The 23,815-nt window shown below is 41.7% G+C and overlaps 1 protein-coding gene across 10 annotated transcripts in view; it reads left to right on the forward strand.

Annotated features, from left to right (window-relative positions):
• The first annotated feature begins 3,703 nt into the window (after window positions 1-3,703).
• MYBPC1 (myosin binding protein C1) overlaps window positions 3,704-23,815 on the forward strand; it is a 96,082-nt gene continuing 75,970 nt past the window's right edge. For all 10 annotated transcript variants that reach the window (XM_081878800.1, XM_081878805.1, XM_081878797.1 and 7 more), the window contains exon 1: window positions 3,704-3,861. In XM_081878800.1, the coding sequence (XP_081734926.1) occupies window positions 3,837-3,861 (25 nt within the window). In that variant the 5' untranslated portion in view covers window positions 3,704-3,836. The remainder of the gene's footprint in view (window positions 3,862-23,815) is intronic.

The following is a 23,815-nucleotide window of genomic DNA, read 5'->3' on the forward strand; positions in this document are numbered from 1 at the left end:
GCATGAGGTTTACAAAGGTGCCCCATAAAGGGACCGCATAGGCCATAGTTGCAACCACTTTTGCACTATAAACTTTTAAGGTGGATGGAACATGCATAGCCCCCTCAGTAAAGAAGAAGCGTAATAGAGCGTAGATAAGGGCTTTAACCTTATTTTGTAAGTATGTGATGTGCGCTTTCCATCCCATATTATACTGGAAGTAAATTCCTAGATATTGAAATTTGTAGACTTGTTCAATTGGCTTCCCCTCGAGTTCCCACCTATACAGTTTACGACTCCTGGAAAAAATTAGGACTTTAGATTTGGAATGGTTAATAGTAAGTAAATTTGTTTGGCAATATAACGCAAAAATCTTAAGGGCCCTCCTCAAACCGATTCTTGAAAATGAGAGGATCACCGCATCGTCAGCGTACAATAATAAGGGGCAGCGCTAGTCTGCAAGCCTGGGTGCATGAATGGTGGTTTGGGCCTCAGCTAGGGGAGTTCTCACTGATATAGAGGTTAAAAAGATAGGGGACAAGGATGCACCCTTGTCATACCCCCTTATTTATTGGTACCGAGTTTGTGAGATCGCCCTCAGGTGTTAACCTCACCTCACCTCATCTCTCTTGCTCTAAAAAGTCCCAGATCTGCACCCCCATGTGTTTTCAATCCTCTCTACACCATTAAATATTTCTGGAAAGAAAGGATTCCAGCTTTTAATATCTGTCAATCTAGACATTACAATATATTCACCATGGGGATTGGAATCTCCACTATGTGTTCTCTTTCAGTTTGTGTCAGTACTGTTTGTTGGGTAGGTGGGTGGGCATTACCAGGAAAAATGTATTACCTGATGGCACTGACTTACTCAGTTAATTGATGATACATGCAGAGGTGGGATGGGAAAGACACTTTGATTATAGCAATCTCTGTGACAGACATTACATCCAAGCCACCTCTACAGCCATTATGATGCAACTTATTATGGGGTCTCTATATGTATTGAAGATTGTGTCTATAGGACACACTATTTTTCTTGTTTTAATAATGCTGAGCAGTTATCCAATGTCACTTCCTGACAATCTGTTCATTGAACATTCATCCCAATTTGTTTGTAGAGAGATCTGACAACATTGGCTATTTAATGAGCATTCATCCTGATTTTTTTATGGGGATATTAGGCAACATTGCTGCAAACAAGTGTTATCCCACCTTTCCAGTGCATTTTCTCATCACTTTCCTTACTGCAAAAAGTCCAGTGTTTGGGGGAAGCAGGTTTGTTTTATCAGAGCTTTAAATCAGTTTTAATTGTGTAGCCTGAGTTTTCTGGTAAGTGATTGAATCCCTCCCAGAGATAGTGGCAGTCTGGAAGTTCACCAAAACATGCAAATCATGTTTGATCAACAGCACAGCAAGAGAGAGAGAAATCCAACCAAGGTAATGCAGGCAACATGTGGCAATATTGTCTTCAGATCTCTGAAAAACTCTCTTCTGTTTACAACCTATGATTGTCACTCATCCAGGAAAGAAAACTCCCCAATAGCATTGAAAGTACAGTGTGGTACCCAACTAAGTTTTACTTAGAGTAGACCCATAGAAATTAATGGAAATACATTCGGTCAATTCTGAGTAAAACATAGTTGAATACCCATAGAATGTAATGTGAATTTGCGCAGAATAAAACTGACAGACCCTACCATTAGGTAAAGTGAGGTAGCAGGTTTTGAATAGCACTCGGTTTTAGATATTGTAAAGGGGCATCATTTTTTTGTGATTTAATATATTAGAGTTGTCTTAGAGAGGGAGAGTTGTTTGTAGAATTTTCTGCCCTGGGTGCTGAGTTACTTGACTAGGAGGGCAGCAAAATATACTGGGCCTCCTTTCATGATTAGCCTATTTCTTACATAGAGTTTGGACATGATCTTTTTACTTATACATGCACCTCTCTCTGTTCCAAAACACAATATTAATCTATTAATCTCACAACAACCCTGTGGTACAGACTAATATCATGACCATTCCACAGCAATGAAATAGAAATGGAAGATTGTCAGATAGTTTATAACCATTGACAAGTCTGTTAACATTCTACATCTAATTTTAGCTATTGATCAGCACAGTTAGCTGGGGTTGATGGCACTTGATGGAAGTTGTACAGTGGTGCCCCACAAGACGAATGCCTCGCAAGACGGAAAACCCGCTAGACGAAAGGGTTTTCCATTTTGGAGGTGCTTCGCAAAACGAATTTCCTATGGGCTTGCTTCGCAAGATGAAAATGTCTTGCGAGTTCCTGCGGGGTTTTTTTCCTCCCCCCCCCCTTTTTCTAAGCCGCTAAGCCACTTATCCGCTTATCCGCTAAGCCGCTAAAAGCCGCTAAGCCGCTAATAGCGCTAAGCCGCTAAGCCGTCAATGGGCTTGCTTCGCAAGACGAAAAAACCACTAGACGAAGAGACTTGCGGAACGGATTCTTTTCGTCTTGCGAGGCACCACTGTAGTCCAAAACATATTGTTGCACGTCATCCAAATCTCTGGCTGCTGCAAAATTCCTGGGGTTCCAGGCACTTACCTAGGGTTTGGTTTTCTTGGAATGAAGGACAGCAGAGACTGTGGTGTCTTTATGATATATGATTTATTTACACTTATATACAACCTGAGCCTACAATGGAGGAGTTCGCAGCATTAACGCCCCAAGAGGCTTTTGCTTTTCCTATAGCCACAACCTTGGATTCCAGCAGAAATCAGGCATGGTTCTGTCTCCCAGCTGCCCAGCCCTCAGCCTGCCAGTTTATAGCTTCTAGCTTGCACACACAACTCTCAACTCTGGCCAGGTATGATGCCAGGTAATTGAAAGGTGGTTGGACCCGCCCACCTTTCAAATACCCACACAGTTGCTCACTATTTGATCTGCCCCACTATCTTAAAGTAGTTCCTCTCCCCACCATTAGTTGGTGGTCACATGGCCCTTCTGGTATCATACACCCTCCTATCCACTAGAGGGTGCACACACTCTGTTGCTGTACTTAGTGTCCTACAAATGAAGGACACTCACATTTTTTGTTCCCACACCAGTAGTGGCTCTTTACCTTCTCCCTGACACAAAATGTATTGATGTGACTGCATTCCCTCTGACTCCAACTGAAGGAGAAACTAAACATCACTCATTACAATGCCCTTCACGTGTATAATATATAGTTGTGGTCTGACATATTCTATGCTCTGACAATAACAACAACAATTTTATTATTTATACCTCACCCATCTGGCTGAATTGCCCTAGCCACTCTGACAAGGATGGATATTTCTCTTGCCTTAATTTAGCCTACAAATTCCTAAAAACTGCCAAGCAGTATTGTGTGATCAAGATCAGGTTAGCAGTTTCAGTTATCAACCATGGGGAAAAGACACACAGGTGCAGTGTATCATTTAGAACATATATAATGAACATATAATCTGCATATCTGAAAGCCCTTTGATTGTCTGGCAATCTATTTTACTTCCCAGATTTGGGGGGGGGGTGCACGAGAGAGAGAGAGAATCTGATACTTCTGAATTTAGAAAGTTATAGCCATTCTCCTCAGCCCCATGAAATGCAGCAGAGATTCCTTCCTAAAGCCAAGAGGGCAGCGGCTGCGAACAACAGATGTAAGCAGAGCTCCCATAACTGTCAGTTTTCGGAGGGTATGCATTGAGAGGAGAGGAGGTGCTATTTTGATTGATATTTCGCTGCTGTATATAAAGCCGAGGAATTCTTCTCCCCCTCTGCTTGTCACACTGGCCTGCATGCTCTCCACTGGACTTGTGGCTCCTTGCTGTTGCATCTGACACATAATTGGGAATAAAGAGAAACAAAAACAATGCCGGAACCCACCAAAAAAGCCGGTAAGTCTCATCGTATCTCCCTTACTTGTCTTAACAAAAAGCAAAACACGTGTTTTGAAACCAGCTTGTGACTGAGCAGAGAGATCAGAGAAGGCAAACCTTGGAAGCTGTTATCCTTTTTTGATTCACCAAATTTGAGATCCGTGAATAGAGTCCACTATCACTGAAAACAGTTGAACAACTTAGTGACAAAGGTTAGAAAGCTCAGCTGAACTGGAACATTTTAGTTATGGTTGTGCTGTGCTAGATTATTGTTATTGTTGTTGGTACAATTTACTTTTCTGAAAGCTCCTTTTTAATTACCATGTGTCAGAATGTTTATAGGGGTAGTTTTTTGTGTTTTCAAAAAGTGCATAAAGCTTTACTATTGTAAATGAATCTCATTTGTATGTTAACAGGAAGAGTAGGTTTATAATTCAGTCTTACAATTTACCTTGGATATTTGGGTATTTATGATAATAGCATCCTCTTTACCTTATTCACTTTGTATCAAATTATGAGATTATTTTTGTGGCTGGCAAAACAGAGATGCTGTCATTATGAATCCAAACTTTGGAGGACTACTGCCCTTCCCAAGCAAAGATTTCACAAAGTTGTAACATATTTAGAATCCAGCGCTGCATAATGGGAATATTATCTAGACAGAAATATTTCCTTTAAATAGTCCGCTTTTTAAAAAAAAGTATTGGGAAGAAGGATCCTCAACTTTAACAGGCGCAGTTTACCAGTAACTCAAGTATTCACTTATTATATTAATAGCACAATCCTTAAACAGTCTACTCAGAAGTAAACTCCACTGAGTTCAGTGGGACTTACTTCCAGGTAAGCATGTATAAGATTGCAACTTAAGATAACATGTACACCATACATTTAAAGTACACAGCTTTCCCTGGGAACTGTATTTTGTCAAGGATTCTGGGAATCGCAGCTTTTAAGAGGTAAACTAGTTCCTTAGATTCTATGAGGGAAGCTACATGCATTTAATGTGCTGTAAATGTATAGTGTAGAAGCCTAAGTCTGCCTTCCTATATTAATGCTTCTTTTCCTACACATATCATCAATCATGTGCATGAATGCTTAAGTTTCAGTTTGATCCTGTGCATGCTTACTTGGAAGTAAGTCCTATTGCATTCAATGGAGCCTACTCAGTGGGCCTAGGATGCTAGATTTCATCTTTTTCCTCTAAGCGAAATCTGCCCAGTTCCCTCACCCTCTTGTATAGTCCACTCCCTATAAGATCTCAGTTGCAATCTTCATAAGGTCACTATATGCAATATAGCTTTTCCTATATGGATTTTATGGTGGGAAAAAAAAACATATATGCTGTGTGTATACACTGTAACCTAGGGAAATTCACAAAGAAAAAACCAAACTTGTAAAATCCCTCCTTAACTTTTCTGCATGGAGGTGATATTAACAAAACTTTTCCCCTTCGTTCCTTTGGAATGTTGAAAAAGGACACTAGTATGCTAAGGAGCTAACAACAATTTTCTCTGTGTGCTATGTTTGCTTCATACTCAGAGCATAACTCACTTCCATATTTAGGATCAAGGATATATCCTCAGGGCATATTGGATGGTGGCTCTGTGGGGTTTTCACCTTGTCTGTTAGCGTGTGGCATGGATGTCTTGAGTGTTTTACAAGGTAAATCAATTACTGGTTCAACCTTTGCCTTTGACATGGTGGATTTTGCTTGTCCCTTCTCATATTTTCTGGATAAGGTGAACAAACCTACTGTACAGTATTAGGGATATATTGTTTATATAAGCCTTTACATGGCACAGAGGATTGGATCAATTAATTCTCAGAATAATTACAGACCTAGAATCTACCATGCTTTTTTTGATAGCAGTGGTACCACTTCAGTAAGAACAGTCAGCTTTGGGTCCCTGTTGTCTAAAAATGTTTCCAACAGTTTTTGGGGGGAATGGATTGAAAGTGCCTTTTTATCATATGTATTACTTACATGGCCAGAGATATACTGCAAAAGCATGCAGCCAGTGTGGTGTTGCGGTTAGAGTCTCGGACTAGGACCTGAGAGATCAGGGTTTAAATTATTTGTTTGTTTGTTTGTTTGTTTGTTTGTTTGTTTCAATACATCCAAAAATCATAGGATGGTTTACAATATAAAAACACAAAAATATGAAACATATCAAACAAAAACAAACAAAACAATAACCCTCCTCATACAGTTTAAAAGGCCATAGATTGTTTACCGTAATTAGTCCAAGTTCTGGGAGAAGAGGAATGTTTTTGTGTGGTGCCTAAAGATATTTAACGAAGGTGCCAGGTGGGCGTTCATGGGGAGAGCATTCCACAAGTGAGAAGTCACCACAGAAAAGGCCTGTTCTCGTGTTGCTGCCCTCCGGACATCTCATGGAGGAGGCACACAAAGAAGAGCCTTAGATGATGATCACAGGGTCCTGGTTGTTGCATATGGGGAGAGGTGGTCTTTGAGATACTGTGGTTCTGAGCTTTTAAAGGCTTTATACAGGCATGGGCAAACTCTGGCCCTCCAGATGTTTGGGAGCAAAATTCCCATCATCCCTGACCACTGGTCCTGTTAGCTAGGGATGATGGGAATTGTAGTCCCAAACATCTGGAGGGCCAGAGTTTGCCTATGCCTATGTCAAAACCAGCACTCTGAATTGAGCCCAGAAACTAACTGACAGCCAGCACAGTTGGGCCAGGACTGGTGCTATATGTTCAAGTGGTCTTGCCCCAGTAACAACCTGGCCCCTGAATTCTGCACCAGCTGTAGTTTCTGAACTGTCTTCAAAGGCAGTCCCAACACATTGCAGTAATCTTACCTAGAGGTTACCAGAGCATAAGACAACAGAGGTTAGGCTATCCCTATCCACACAGGGGCACACTTGAGCCACCAGTCGAAGCTGATGGAAGGCACTCGCATGTCACCAGGGCCACCTGAGCTTCAAGGGACAGTTATGGATCCATGAGTACCCCCAAGCTGTGTACCTGCTCCTTCAGAGAGTGTGTAACCCCATCAAGGGCAGGCATCCTCCAATCCATCTAGTCTGGGGAACCACCCACAAACAGTGCCTCGGTCTTATCTGGATTTTGCTTCAGATGGATTGGCTCTCAGCCAGTCCATTACCAAAGCAAGACAACGGTCCAGCACATCCACTGCCACACCTGCAGATGTAAGGAGAGGTAGACCTGTGTGTCATTAGCATATTGCTATCCCCAGTTTGCTATTAAGCTCACTTGGTGACCTTGGACCAGTCACTCACTCTCAGCCTAACCTACCTTATGGGGTTGTTGTGGGGTTTAAATGAGGAGGTGAACTATGTAGCTACTTTGAGCTCCTTAGAGGGAGGGGTGGGATAGAAATGCAATGAATAAATAAAAAATAAAAATTGCATCATTTTCTTCCCTTTCTTTTGTTTTAGTTTTATACTCAGTTCTGGCTAAGTGTTTCCTTGAGGTTTTCTAAGATTGTTTAGACTAGGGCTGGGCAACCTGTGGTCCTTCAGATGTTGCTGAGTCCAGCAAGTGTAGCCAATGTTCAGGTTCTGCACCCCTGATTCATACAGAATTCCAATCTTCTGCACCAAGTAAAGCATTTACAGCTGATAATACCATACCCTTCACATTAATTTACAAGGTTTAGAGCTTATTAGTGTTCCTTAGTTGCGTGGATTAGGGGTTTCAAAATTAGGATGTATTTTTGATGCAGTCAGAAGCAGTACAAAAGAAATATATATTAAAGGGATTTTAAAATAAATTTTAAGACCAATACTTATTTGTGCAATGGGAGCATCCAAAATCTGCTAACTGACTTTAAATTTCTGAATTGAAGCCTATGCTCAAACTTTGGTGACATTTTAGGGCAATCCAGCTACAATGACTTAAGAAAACTTGGTACTGTACTTCCAAAATTCTGAAACTTTGAGGTTAAACCTCCTTAAGGGACAGAACCTCACTCTAATGTATGACAAGCAATCTGCAGCTCATGAGAAATGTTCATCAGCTTTCAGGTTTAGTTTTAACAGATAGTTTTTTGTTCTCATTAAATTGCTACTTAACTTCAAGACAGGATGTCCTAATTGGCAGAGTTTGGGAAGACATAGTAGTATCGATATTGGGAAGAAAGTTGTTCAGGATGACCATTTAGGCCTTTGCAACTTGACGGTGTCATGGAAACATTGCAGAGTTTGTGAGGAATTAGCAAGTTGCTTCTTTGCTGCTCCGTTGAATATTCTTCATTTGTGTGTATGTGATTTGATGGAGAATTTGTTCCAAGCGATGTGGCTGCTGGGCTATTTAGTTATTAAGTTTTCTGTTCTCGGGAGAGAGAGAAGAGGTTAAGGAGCTTTCTGTAGGATATAAGGGTTTTAGCACCTCAAGTGGGATCCTGCACCTTATAGGACTGAGCCCTAGGCAACTAGTGTTGACAAGGCTGCAAGGATCAGTTTGCATCCTGGCACTGCTGCTTAGCGCTGGAGGACAATAACGTATGAAGTATCCTACCCAAAATAGCTGTACCAAATGTGCACATGAATGTGAGAGAACCTAAATCTGCACCCAAACTACCGCCAGCCTGCCTTGTAAAGTATCCTATTTGCTGTACAGACAGCTGACATATATCTTAACATCAATTCTGTTAGAGATGGTATGACACTAGAGATAGTACTGACTTTTATTTATTAGTTTAAAACATTACTCTTCATTGCAAACCAATCTCAGAGCAAGTTGCGATTAAAACTGAAGCATAGAAGACAGGAATAGGGGATCTAAGGTCAGGGGGCTAAATGTTGCCCTCCAGGCCTCTCTGTTTGGCCCCTGTAATTCTCCCCAGGTCATGTACACATAAACATTGAGTGCTTTTGTTTGTGTCCTTGAACTGTGATAATGTCTCTTGCTTGCCTGGAAGGATGATGGAGAGATGTGTGCTTGTGTGTGCATAGAAACCTCTGGCATTTGCATGGTTGAAATGTAACCTACTCTACAAATAGAAGATTCACAGCCATTGCTCTGCTTACTTTTGTATCAGTCCCCTTCCCACCATTACTGGTATGGTGGTCATTTTTCATGGAAAAGGTTTTTCCACTGAAAGATGGCCCTTGAGCTAAACAGGCATGTTCCCACTCATATATGCCATATTTAAAACCAATGTTTTATTTTTTAAAAAAAGAGGCAGGAAAAAACAAGCAACAATTAATCACCAAACACAAAGCGACAATAACAAATGACCTCAACACTAATATCTCATAAACTTGAGTTTTGAGCTGGCACAAAACATTCATAGCAGTTGGGTCCAACCAAATCCCAAAGGAGAGGTTTGCATATCTCCACCAAGAAGGCCTTCAACCTCATTGCCATATAGAAAGCTTTGTCCGGCTGAGACATGGCCAGGACAGCCACCACAAAGATTTCAACACCTGGACAAGTCTATGTGGGAGTAGGTGTTCTTTTTAATATCCAGCACCTTGAACCTGACTTGGTAAAATGTTATTTTATAAAAATCTATTTTGCAGCATGTAGGCAAAGATATATTTTGGCTGACTTGTGGGTTGTTTAACTTGCAGAGTTGATTAAAGCTGTGTGTAAAGTTGATTGCAGAAGAGAATGCTACCTCAGTAAGGCAGGAAGGCTTATGTTCCTATGATGTTTTAATGCTTCCCCATTAAAATATCATCAGAACATAAGCCTTTCTGCTTTATGAGAGCCTCACCATTGGGTACATCTAGCTCAGATAAATATATGATTGGATCAAAATGTTTCTGTTTCTGGCTCTTGGACACCCCACCCAAAATATCTCTTTTATCTTCTGAGCGTTCATTTGCCATTGTTGAGGGATTATTATTAGGCTTTTTAATTATAACCTTAAAAAGTGTCATAAAAGCCCTTCCCAGTTAAAAAAGAGATCATGTCATTTGAGATTGTTAGGGTCCCAAGATGGCTACTTAATGTTGCAGTAGAGCACAGGCATTAACTTTTTCCAGGGTGAATGTTATATTCCTGGGAGGAGGAATGGTCGGGCTACACAGTGAGGTCAGCAGGCAGGGCCAAGCAAAAGGGAAGGGATACCCCTTCTCTTTCTCTTCCCTTTGTTCTCTCTCACCTTTATGCATCATCCATCTATTTTATTTCTCTCTCACACACACATATACAAGCACCCACTGGCACAAGAACCCGAGCACCAAATGGAAATTGCTAAATGCACAAAAAGTATACATTTCCTACAAAAGAAGGAAGTGGCACAGTGCCCCAGAAATTTCTCCTACATAGCTTTGGATGCAGTTGATTTCAGATTTGAACCCTGGTGGCGCTAGCTTTTTTTAAAAAAAAAAAGGAGCAGGAAGCAGGTCATAGAAGAAGACACTTCTCTGCTGCCAATTAGAGTACATAATAATAGGCTAGACAAAAACAGTTTGACCTGGAATAGGGCCTCTTTTTGTGTTCCATTGAATGAGATTTATGAGTACACCAGCCTGTTTCCAGTCTAGTTTATCTTTTGTCAAAGTGGGCCTCTTACCACACAACCTTGTCTATGCAGATCATAGATCTTTGGTGTTGGCTGTCTAGTTTTAACCTGAAAAAAGAAGAAATAGCCCTAAAGAAAAGATTAAAAGTACTATAGAGTTTCCCAGATAGTATTGCTTTCAGCTCTCCAGATAACAATACTACTGTTCATATCTTTAACCCCCCACTGAACAGTGTTATGTTGTTGTTTTGAAAAGAATCTGTGTTAAATTCTTTTTGGCAATTTGCCTCCATAGTAGATCCAATTGCAGACAGAGGGCCTGCATTCTGCCACAACACACAGGCACTCTCTGCCACATTCAAATATTATTTTCATTTCCACCACCTCCCACACTTCCTCCCGTGATATCAGGTTAATGCTGACCTTCAACCTCCCACTCTTTGCTTTTTTGCTTCTTGTGTGTTCTCCTTTTTCTGCTTGGAAATGAATCCCAGTGAACAATAGCCACCTTAAGTTAACGTCTTGCCTATTTTTACAAATTTAGTGAGCAAGCAAGACATTGTCATTTATTCCACTATCCAGAGCTATGTCACACACTTCTAAGGGTTTGCTAAATGGAACACTTCCTATTTTTCTTTCATATCATTGTCATCAATTGGTTTCAACAGTATTTTCCTGTGTGTGGGGGGGGGGTGTATATGCCTGACACTTGACAAACACAACTGGAAGGCTCAGCTGGGTATGTAGAGTATGGCTGTTTAGTCTGTGGTGTGAAGTCATAATCCTTTATCCATTTCCCCCCAGGGAAGGGTTGTAGCTCAGTGGTAGAGCAACTGTCTTGCATGCATTCAACCCCTGACATCTCTAGGTAGGGCTGGGAAAGCCCCATATGAAACCCTAGAGAGCTGCTGTCAGTGAGTGTAGACCAATGTTTCCCAAACTTGGGTCTCCATCTTTTCTGGACTACAACTCCCATCAACCCTAGCTAGCAGGACAAGTGATCAGGAATGATGGAAATTGTAGTCCCAAAACAGCTGGAGACCCAAGCTTGGGAAACACTGGTTTAGACAATACTCAGCTAGATAGACAATAGTTGGACACAATATAAAGCAGCTTCCTGTGTTCCTCTTGAGTAACTTTGTTGACAATTCTAAGCAAGCTGCTGCTACTTTTCTTTTTTTAAGTTGATAGTCATTTTCTCTTCCTTTTAGAAGGAAAACCAGATATTAACGTTTGAATGGACTGCAGATGCACCCAGAAATGAAGCCTGAGAAAGAAAGCAATGTCTTTTTGGAGTGAAATTATTCCTACTTTTAGGCAAGGCTGGCCCTTCCACCACGCAGGGGGAAGTAGCTTCCTCAAGCAGCAGGTGCAGGTGTGTTTAGAGAGTGGCAGTGACATGTCGGAGGACAGACTTGTGTGCCAGACAGCCTGCTTTGTGCCCCTTAAGTTAGCCTGCTGTGTTTGAGGACCTTGTGCCATCACCAGTGTTAGAATAAGATTCAGCTGCCTGTCTGGTGAGCTTCTGTGCATGGACAGCAGGGGTGGAGGGAGAAGCTCCATCTTGTCCTTTGCCTTAGGCACCAAAACGTCTTGGGCTGCCTCTGTTTTAGGCAGAGATTGCCTTTCACAAAAAGCAGTATGGAGGATACATCATAGTGCAATGCGCTTGAGTTCAACTCTTAGCATAGTAAGGGAGGGCAGCAACAAATGCAAAGCAACTTGGTATTAGTAAAAGAATTAAATGATTCACGCTGGTTTAGTAAAAAGCTATTTTACTGTAAAAAGTAAATCCAGAAATCAAAACTGAATGCTTTGAGAGGTTCTTGAAAATATTTGTTTATATTGTCCTTTTTTTACTGGAAGAAACGTGCATAACTCAATTGACATTGTATTTGAAGTGGATAAGGAAGTTCCTGTACTGAGTTTTTGGCTTTACGAAGCCCATTAAAATCCCATCTGAAACAAAAAGAAAAGAAAAGAAAAGAAAACGAACATGTGACAGATAGCTTCATTTTCAGAACACTAGAGGGTGCTCTTTATGAACAGGACAGCTCAAAAAAGCTGCTTTTATGCTTCCTTTGGATGCAGCTGTTGGGCAGATAACTAGTCAATTAATTCCCTTCACCTTCATAATTCCTAAATATAATGCTTAAACAAGGTCTTGTGGGTGTGTTTTAAAAAATATTCTGCACCACGTCTCTCTTCTTCAGTGGTGGGGTATCTGCTTTGTGTGCCGTAGGTCCCCAGTTCAATTCTCATCTTCACAGGGTTGAGAGAGAACCCTGCCTGAAATGGTTGAGAGCTGCTGCTAGTCAGCCTAGACAAAAATGACCTAGATGGACCAATGGTCTGACTGAGTACAGGCAACTCCACATTTGCGCACGTTCAATATGTGACCCAAAAAGTGACCAAAAAACATCACAAAGCGGGGCGGGGGCAGACAGGGTGTTTGCAGGCTTTTCCAATGGTGTTTCAAATATGCAGAATTTCACTGAAACGTGAACGTAAGCTCCACATAAATGGGAGGTTGCCTTATAAGGCTTCTTTCCATTAACCTACTATGTACCTCTTAAGGAATGCATTCACGGATAGGGGTTGCTGTTAGATCTAGCTTTGCTTATGAACACTTACTTAGAATCAGTACCACAGAGCACTTTTGGCAAGTTGGCATACCAGTTATCCATTTCCTGGATAACCATAATCCTGCCACAGTTTTTATGTCTTAACATCAACACTGCCCTGTGTTACATACGAAGCTGCCTGTGAAAAGCATACAGGAACCTCAACAGGTTCAGAGCCCAGCAATCATGTTATTATTAACCAGGGTCCAACGTGATGAACATATCTCATTTATATTAAGATGTTTTCATGGCTTCCAGGTTGTTCTTGCAATCAGGGCACAATTTAGAGCACTGATATGATGTGCTCTAAATGGCCTAGGGAATCTGAAGGACTGTTTGATAAAGCAAGGAAAGATCATTAGATCAAAGTCAGTAACCTTGATATTTGTAAGATAGGTCCACCAACTTCCTGACAGTCTCCCTAGTTTGCGACTTCCACACACCTGCCATTCCAAAGCAAGCCTCCAATAAATCTTCCTGCTGGCTATAGTCTTCTATTTTTACTTTTTAAAAAGTATACCTAGGTTACCATTATACTGAGTCCTGACTCTTTCTAATAAGAAAAAGTTTGCAATAACAAAACAGTTTTCTGCAGCTTTCAGAATATCCTGGGCCAAGAACTCAAGCAGTGAAGGTAAAAGCAAGCAGTGAGTTTTTCACTTTTGTGTCAACTGCTGGCCAATAGTATTGTGACATGAATTATATAGCAACAGTACATAGAAATAATAATATCATAGAACTACATGCAGGGTACACATGTACCAGGCCCCAAGCCAAGAGGGTGCCAGGCTTCCTGATTTTTGTTTTTTAAAAAGAAGTAAACCAACTGGACATCTATAAAAAAAGTTAGGGAACAAAACATGGAGGCAATGTTCTCAGGCAAATATAGAGAAACTCCTGTTGCTAAGGGTAATCATTTAATCAATGTTGCAAAGCACTCGAGGAAGGAATGCTGACCACCCTCACCTGGGACATGGGAGCGGGGGCCTCCCTGAGCAGCTAAAAAAACCAAGCAAAGCTCATTGTTGCTGGTAGCCTGAAGCAGGACTTAGGAGAAAAGACCACCTGTCTACTGGGGTATGTTTGTTAGCTGAAGTACTTTCCTCTTTGTCCACATTATTTCATTATTTTGCCAAGTGTGTTGCCTTTACAGTAAAAAACACAATTGACCATCTTGGGTATGTTGAAATACATGAAGCTTCCTTCATACTGATATTACATAGTTTTAATAGTTCCCTAGTTTTCCATGTTCCCCTCACAGCCATTACTGGTCTGCTTGTCACTTTTACCTTATTATTATTCATTAATATAAATACATAAAAAATATACAGTAAAACTAATCTGCAAATTTCAAACACCTTAAATACTGTAGCATTAAAATTCCTACAGACTGTACTTTAACACAAGGATAATTTTTTGGTTCATCAGGGTTGGCAAAATGTTTTTTGTGAAATGGCACATGTTCAGAGTATTTGCCACTTGTTGTATATTTGTATTTTGCTTTTCTTCCCAGGAGCTCAAGATGGCATACATTTGTCCTCCCCTCTCACCTTTTAGCTTCACGATAGCCCTGTGAGGTAGGCTAGGATGAGAGTTAGTAGTTCAGATACCAAACTTATGAAACTGCACATATTTAAGAGTATTGGTGTAATTTATCAGGGTTGGTGAATTTCGTTTTGCTTTGGTATTTTGCTGTAAATAACAGGATTGTGAGATGTTGTTCAAGCAAGGGGGCTGCTTTTCTGACTTTGTGCATTTTAATTTGTCTATATATTATCTATTTTTCTTTACATGATCTTGCGTTTCTTCTCAGGAGTTCAAGGTTGCGCACATTATCCTTCCATCCTCACATTTTTATCTTTGCAACCGGTGAGGTAGGCTAGCCTAAGTTAATATGTGAGCTTAAGCAGCAGTTCTTGCCACTAGATTGCTGGGACCAGGGACTCAAGAGGAAGAGCTGGAGGTGGCTCCCCCTCCCCCCACATAAGGTGGTCACCTCACTTTGCCTTGTGGTATGGCAGGTCCTGGCAACAGCACAACCAAGCTTAGCCCTGCTCTCCTTCTCAATAAAGTTTAAGTGCTTGAGAAATGAATGAGTGAGTAGCGCTTTAGCAGTGGCGTAGCGTGGGTTGTCAGCACCCGGGGCAAGGCAAGTAATATGCGCCCCCTAACCCGTGAGAGAGAGTGAGTGAGCCAGGTAGGGGCAGAGAGCTGTGAGTGCGAGCGCGCGCGCCCCAGATGTTGCGCCTGGTGCGGCCAGCCCCCCTGCACCCCCCACGCTACGCCACTGCGCTTTAGCGATTCAGCAGTTGAGTAGAATGACACCTGCCCATTTCCCCTTAAATCTCAAAATGAAGAAAATGCTAAAATGGTTTAAAATTCTAGAAGTCACCTGGAATATTCCCCAGGAAGCCAGCTCTTTTTACAGTGTGGCTACATGCCTGATAAAATTTGTGGCTGTTTTCTTGTTGTGACAACCTCTTTTACAAAAAGTAGTAACAAGGTGAAAAAGGCTGAGGCAGAGCATGATGTTTGCTTTCAGTTTGAATCCAAAGTAGCAAAACCACAAAACCCTCTAGGGCTGATTATGCTGTGAACCCCTCCATCGTAGGTTCAGGTTGTAAATAAACTATATATGATAAAGACACCACAGTCTCCACTGTGCCTCATTCCCAAAAAGAGACCCTGGGTAAGCCCCCTGGAGCCCTGGAAATCTTGCACTACTCAGAGACTGAGGTGGCATGCAATATCTATTTATTTATTAAAATTGGTCTTTTCACCTCTCACTTCCGAGTAGAACTGTATAGGATTGCAATGTGTGAGAGGTTGTCATTAACTTCAGTGCAAACTGGAAAACATATCAAACATATCATTAACTTCAGTGGGGCTTTCTCCCTGGTAAGTGGCTCTAAAATTGCATTCACGTTGACTTTTGCAGTTTCTGTGCATTGAGAAATGAATGAATCTGATTTTTCTTAATGAGTCCTGGTTGTTGGGAGAACTATGTTTTGTCCAATCAGTCATGCACTGGATCCTTTCAAATGAACCTGTTCTTTTGGCAAATTCACATGACTAATAGTGCACGCCTAGTCAGAAATATGTCCTGTTGAACTCAGTGGGGTTTAGGATTGTAGGGGTTAGGATTGTAGCCTAAAATGGGAAATTTGGGCTGCAGTTCTGTGCCTGTTGACCTGGAAGTATAACTGAGTGCAGTGGAGATCTCAATAAACACAGGTGGGATTGGGTTATGAGTAGTGTCATTTTCTAGAAAAAGGTGCTGGAACTCACCATGAACATTTCCTTTGTTCTCTTATAATGGCAATTGCTTCCACCTGAGAGGTGCCAGAACCGAGTTCCAGCTGGAAAAAAAGCTCTGCTTATGAAAATGTATACTGAATGGATCTTTGCAAAGATGGTAGCGTGTGAGCAAGCTTCACCCAACATCCAGCCTGAAATCCACACATCTAACCTGAAAGTATTTTTCCCTAGCTTAGTGGTGTAATTCTATTTAATTGTAAAGGCATGACAACCGCAAAAATCAATTGAAATGAAGTAGAAAGCTATTTCATATTTTGAACAGATAGGGATATATATTTAACAGCTTGCTAATATTTCTAATAGAAATGGAAGGAGATGAGTTGTGGCTTACTGCATACATATAAATCAACACATAATGAATTCTGGGAACAAGGCCCCTTGGGTAACCTGGCCCTTTGGGTAAATCTGGATCCGTAATCCGCTCCTTGGCAGTGCTAACACATGAAAGCATTTCTGTGTATACATCTATGTAACAGCTGTGCTTTCACTGTCTCAGTTTGATGATACTCCTGCTAGTTTTAATGCAGCAATGGGTAAATTTCCAGCCTTGTTGCAGAGATGGTTGTCTTCAGCACAGTTGTCTTTGAAGCTTCGTAACATGAGGGATACAGATTTAGGTTGCAAACATATACCTGGTAGTAGGTTGCATTATTACCAGCACTACTTCCTTCAAAGGAAAAATACGTAGGAGCACACTGCAAATATACTTTTCTCAGACATTGCCTGGGGGGCTACCACTGCAAAGGTTACAAAAGTCTAGTTAACACAAACGGCAAAACAGGAGAGAAATAGCTGGAGGAAAGCTGCATTCTATGTCCTTGCGTGCATGGCTCCCATATCTGAAAAAGAAACTGTTCTTTTCCTTATTGCCCTTTGGCAGGTGCTAGGAGTTAGGCTTTCCTTCTGCAGCACAAGGACTCCTACAATTCTTCTTATATATTTATAATTGTTTTAGTCATTTTCTATTTTTACACTGAAGAACCTTTCCTGGCTTGATCTGTATTGACATTTCACCAACCTTGGCAGCTGAAGAGGTTCATCATGATTCAATGAGGAAAACTTCTCTCCCGTGGCGATGGAATGCTTTGTCAGGCATTCAGCTCAAAGATTTGAGCCATAGTATAGTTCCTCACAACACCTAGCCAGGGAGCCTTATAAGGCAATTGGATGGCAGAGAATGGCATCTGGGAACTCCATAGAGCATGCTGGATCAGGAAAGAACAGAGCAGCCGCCACAGTTTGATGTCCACTTGTCTTTTTATTCTTGGCAGAAAAGTCCATCTTGAGAGATTTATTAGCCTTGGAGACTGTGGGCTGTTAGGTGTTTTCTTACTGGACTTCCTCAGAAGTGAAGCTGACAGCCAAGGATGTCTTGTTGGTGGATCAAGGGCAACTTGAAAGAGGGAATTTGTTGGAGATCTGTTCCTGCTTTCTTAAATTTGGCAGGTGGGGTGGATACTGGCAGCATGTCTTTTTCCTCATGTTCCAACCATCCCCTTTTACCAAGGAGCAGTCCCTATTTTCTGGTGTCTCTTCCTAGTAAAATGACCACTGTTTTGTTTTTGCCTTTGTTGGATGAATAGTTAACATTTCTTAGCATGAGATGTTACTGTTGTCGATCTTCAGGTTTCAGAGGTGTCACTGCATGCATATCCATGTCAGGGATGAGGGATAAATTCAGCTGAATTAATCAAATTTCTGAAACAAGATGAGAGCAGAAAACAGCCATCCTTCAAAATTGGGTCTAATCTGAAATGTCCCGTGCAGTTTTCCAGCCAAACAATGTTTACAAAAATATGTATATTAAGGGAAAGTGTGGATAAAAATGAATATATTGGTAAAAATAACATACAAAAATGCATTGTATCAGGAGATATAACTTTCAAAAATGGGTACATTAATCAAAACTGCATACAAAAATGTGTTTATCAGGAGATATTTACATAAAATGCTGGTGACTTTTCACAGGGATTTTTAAAAAGAAAATTCGCAAATGTGTATAAACAAATTTAAGATTGGAAAAATGAGAAGCTGAGAGAACTGAAATACACAAACCCTTCCATCGCTAAGGAACACTTCAGCACTATGTAATGTCCACAAATGGTGTCCTTTGTCAGAGTGAAGAATTGGGCGACCAGGGTCTGGAGAACCCAGGAATGCTGCTGCCACTTTCTGCAGTGACTAATACTGTTCAGCAGTAATAAAAGTTTAACAGCAAATGATTACACTTTAAACCTTTTAAACAGTTTTTGCTGCTGTGGCAAAGCAGCATTAGTATTTTTCTGTAGCAACTACAGTGGTACTTAATTCGTTCCAGAGGTCCGTTCTTCACCTGAAACTGTTCTTAACCTGAAGCACCACTTTAGCTAATGGGGCCTCCTGCTGCTGCCGCGCCTCTGGAGCACGATTTCTGTTCTCATCCTGAAGCAAAGTTCTTAACCCGAGGTAGTTTTTCTTGGTTAGCAGAGTCTGTAACCTGAAGCGTATGTAACCTGAAGTGTATGTAACCCGAGGTACCACTGTACTGATAGCTGCTCCACACTGCAGGCACACTCTGGCTTTCTCCAGACACAGCAATAGACAGACCTGCACCCAATCTGTGACTCCCAATGACTGGTATTCAGAAGCATACTTCCTCTGACAGTAAAGCTTGAACATGGTCAGCAGGGTTAGTAATTATCAACAGCCTTATCTTTCATGAATTTGTCCAGTCCTTTTTTAAAGCTTCCCAAGTTAGTGGCTACCACTATTAAAAGAGTATTCCTATTTTTGTTTGAGAAGTGTTGAAGGTTATGCAACTCTGTTCTGAAGGAGGTGTGTCTGACTAGCTTCCCTCAATTTTTTAAAAAATAAATGCCTTTATTTTTAGACTGCCATTGCTGAAGATGCTTTTTTTGGAACTGGATGCGTGGGTTGTGCCTCTTTTATTTTTCCTTTTGGTTCTAAGGCTTTTAATATTGTTAGAGGTTTGTTTGTTTTCTATTTTTTATTGTTGGGTTATGTCAGAGTCACCCGTGGTCCCAGCTCACAAGAGACCAAAGTCCAGTCCGGCTTATGTACAAAAGCTTTTATTGAAGAACATTCTTAGCTTCACATCCGAGCTCCGTGACTCTACGTCTGTTACGCTTAGACCGCTGAAGTCCCCTCTGAGTCAGTCCCGCCTCTACACCAGTTTAAGAGGCTTGTACTGGTCCACCTCTTCCTCTCTTTCCTTTTCCGCAGGGTCTTTCTGCCCCCCTGTGTTCTCTCCCTTCGGGACTCTCCAGAGGCTGAATCCTCTGGCGCCTCCTCCCCCCTCCTTCGCGCTTTGGGACCAGGCTCCTCCCCAGGACTCTCTTCACTTCCGCGCGCCTCCCATTTTGAACTTGGCGCGCGTACGTTGCTCCTGACCTTCCCCTCGACAGTTACACTGCTCTCGGTACTACTTTCCGCCCCTTCCGGCAGGACGTCTTGCCCTGATCTCCTTCCCCTCTCTGCTTCCTGTTCTGCTCCTTCTGACACACTGGTCACTCCTCCCCCCTCACTCCGTTCCAGCGGAGCAGCCGGTCTCGCTCTCCAACTCCCACTGGGGGTTCCCCCTTCGTTTCCCTGCTCCTGACTGCTTCCCCCTCTAGCTCCCCTTGGCTTGACCAGAGGGGCTCCCTTTTGGGAGTCCTCCGATTCACTGGACGGACTCATGGACAATCTTGGGTCATTGTCGTCCTCTTCCTCGTCACCCTGGAATCCTTCCCCCTCGCTCTCTGTCTCCTCCCTCATCTGCGCCTCTCTCCCTGAACCCCTGACAGGTTATATTGTATTTTCCCTGCAACTTTGGCTGAAAAGCAGGTAAATTAACCTCGGTGTTCTGCGGAATCAAACTTTTTATAGAGGAAAAGCTGTCACACATACCAGTGCTGGCATGAACCATTAGTATCTTTGGGCAGCTGTTGGGACCCAGCACCCTGTTTACCCTTGACCTCCTTCTCTTTCTGCTTGTTTCTTTCCTCACTGACTCAGGTGAGCAAGCAGGTGTAGCAGCAATGGGCATTAGCCACTTGTCTGCTTGCTTGATTTGATAGTGCTTGGTCTAATATGTTCTTATTTTCACTTTTATTGTGGTGAGTCTCACTGATAAAAGAATGCAGATAGCAACCAATAAGTCTAGGAGCCCTGCTTTGATCCATGTGCCAGGGCCCTCGACATAGCATTTTGCTCTGAGTCCCATCAAGCCTGATTCCAGCTTGGAGCAGCAGCATAAAATAATTAAATATAAATCATAATTGGAAAATGGGGTCTCTTTATTCTTTCCCAATCACTACTACCAAGTTTACTGTTGGAAAATCTGGCCATTTAAACCACACATGTGCTATTCACAACTGATGGTGAAGTCTATAGATTTTGTCATTTAAATTGAGGTATTTTGTGAAACCAAGATTAAAAATGAATGATTTGCCCTAGGGATGGCCATTTTACTTGTTCTCCTCGACTAGGGCAATTAATTTCTAATGGCCGACCCACTTGGACTCTTGCAATGGACAAAATGGGGTATAGCCACATTTTAGTGACAGTGCATTGTTTACATTTTTCTTGAATACTGACTTAATATGGGTGATGTTAAATGACCATTTTAAAAGGATCACACCATCCCTAAAGAGAATTCCATAGCCATTGCCTAGTGAAAGTCAAAAAATGCAGGCTTATACACCCCCAGATACAGTACACACAGCAGCACATATAATGCATAATTTATTAGGATTGGCAATTCCGTGCCTAGGTTCTTGGGAGTAGGTTCCATTGAGCATAGAGGTGCTTGCTTCTGATAGCATAGGTTCAACTTAAAACATGCTGAGAAAGAACTTCAGCCAATTGAAATGCAACTTTTAGCTTTGTAGTATTAGAAATGCAATTTTATCTTACAAAGCAGTGTTACCATTTAATTTGTTAGTATGAAGTAGGAACTCCTTCAAAGAAAAGGAAAGAATTGTCCAGCGTAAGCTTGATAATTTTTCACATTCCTCTGTGCTAATTTGTTGAAATAACTTTCAAAGCCTCATTATCACCTTGCCAGAGCAAGGAGGGTCCATCAGTTAACCCGGCATTTCAGAAAATGATGTCATCACTCCTGCTCTGGGGGGGGGGGAGTATTCGACCTGTTCTGCCTCCACTCCATCCTGGAAAAGGCTATCGGAGTGCGGGAGAAGGTGCAGAAAAGGGCAGCCTAAATTATCCAGGGGTAGAGCTCCTTTCTTACAACAAAATGACAGTATATGACAGGATTATAAAGTTATGCATAGTGTGGCAAAAAAAAGTGGATAGGATAAATTACTCCAGTGAAACTGGCAGTAGACTGAAGACACACACATTCTTTACTTTTCCACACAGCATAAACTTAATTTATGGAATTCACTGCCCCAAAATGTTATGGCCCTGCCAAGCTGACTTGAAAAGTGACTACGTTTGCTGATCAGTGACTACGTTTGCATGATAACTAAACAGAACATCCATGTTCAGGGCAATATACCTCTGAATAACTGTTACGGAGAAAGCAGAGGCAACAGCAGAGGAGGTCTGCTGCCTTCATGCCATGCATCTAGTTGGCCACAGTTGGAAACAAAGTTTTCTTCAAAGTAGACCCATTGATATTAAGGAATATGACTAAGTTAGGGTCATTAATTTCAGTGGGTCTCCTTTGAGTAAAACTTGGTTAAATATCACTCAGGGTGTTGCCTACATAGGCCTTTTGTTTGATCCCACAGGATTTTACTGTGTTCTTAAATTATTTCACACATTGTACTGAATTCCCCTCCAACCCATAGTGTTTCTTCTTCATAAAACACACACCCACACCCACACACACGGAGAGGGAGAGTCAAGATGTACCAAGAATGCATTTTACACTTAAGCCTGCCGCCAGAGGAGAAGGCTTACCAGGATTCTTACTGGAACAGAGAACCAACATCACTAGCATGCTTGAGAATATATTTAGTCTGTAGAGTCGCACTGTGAGTGGCCAAAACTCAAATGTTATTTCTATTATTTGCTCAAGGGGTTCACTGGTTTTATAATATCTTTGGTCACATGGTAGAAGCTGGTGTGGATTGATTTTCAGTGTGTAAAGTTTAAGGGTACCTTTACGTGCAGCTCTGCTCAAACCACTCAACATTGCAAGCTAATTGGATAAATATGGAACACCACTTCAAATAGGCTTTTTGCCTGGGGGAACATGAGTTTGTCTGAACAGGGCACACAGAAGCTTCAGCAGCCCTATAAACCTGCTTGATCTAAAGCTGTAGAGCAAATAGTAGCTCTTAAAAAGAAGTGTTTATTGAATTTTCAAGACAACAACATAAAGACAAGGCAAACAGTAAAGAAATGAAGAACTCCAACTATGTGAAGCGTATTATTGCAGTTGGAATAAAATAAGCAGAAAGTTCAGTACACTTTTGCAGCAATTGTAATAAAATAGATTCTGCAAAGGGGCATTTTGGAAGTAAGAGTCATGTATCAGTCAGGGAGCCTCACCACATAGAGACATGTGCAAGCTGGCCAATGTGTATGGTGGTCCTGGACTGTCCAGACGACAAGACCCCCTCTCAGCCTCATTGATGTGTTCCAAAGGAAAGCAGAGCAATACAGTACATTTGACACTAGCTTGGCTGCAGGTGTTGCTGGAAGGTGGCATACATGGCCTTGTCTTAGGGATTCCACTCCAGATTTCTGTAGGGCTTACTCCTTAGCCTTTTCTCCTCCCGGAGATGTCGTGCAAGGCAGTGGGTATGGGTTTTTCCTCCTGAAGCCTTTCTCACATGAATATAGATAGGTAGCCGTGTTGGTCTGCCATAGTCAAAACAAAAAAATTCCTTCCAGTAGCACCTTAAAGTAGCACCGGTGACTTCTGTTTCAGTGTATCTGAAGAAGTGTGCATGCACACGAAAGCTCATACCAAGAACTGACTTAGTTGGTCTTTAAGGTGCTACTGGAAGGAATTTTTTTGTTTTCACATGAATATAGTTGCAAGGCAGTGAAGGCTTAGGATCAGAGTTTTCCTTCTCCTAGATAGGCTAGCATCTCATGTTGACGAGCCCCCTCTGCTCCTCATTTCCCTCTAGAACATGTGCAGAAACTCCCTTCTTGACCGTTGAACCCACTATTAGTCTTGTCCGCTCAATATGCTGGAGCCAGTTTTCACATGCAGGGGAAGTACCTAACTCACTGAGAGATTGAGACCCATCAACTTGCCCTCACCAAGTTTAGCTGATCAGTCAAAGCTGTTTCCCAGGGTGTGGCTGCTGTTGCATGCTGACAGCTTCTAGGAGACACAAGTGAGAATTGAGTGCAGGGTGGGGATCAAAGGTGGACAAACTACCCCAGAAAGAGCACGTCCCCCACCAGAGGTATTATCCCTCCCCTAACATCCCACACACCCAAAGTAGAACCACTGAAATAATTGGACATGATTATTTGAGTTAATTAATTTCCTTTCCAACTTAACAAATGTTCTTATGTACCGTATGTTGATGAAATATTATTTGCAACAATATTATTTGTAAAATAATGATAATGCAAGGAAATGGCAAATCAATTT

This window comes from Podarcis erhardii, assembly GCF_964252035.2.
Source record: "Podarcis erhardii genome assembly, chromosome: 10".
Classification (NCBI taxonomy): domain Eukaryota; kingdom Metazoa; phylum Chordata; class Lepidosauria; order Squamata; family Lacertidae; genus Podarcis; species Podarcis erhardii.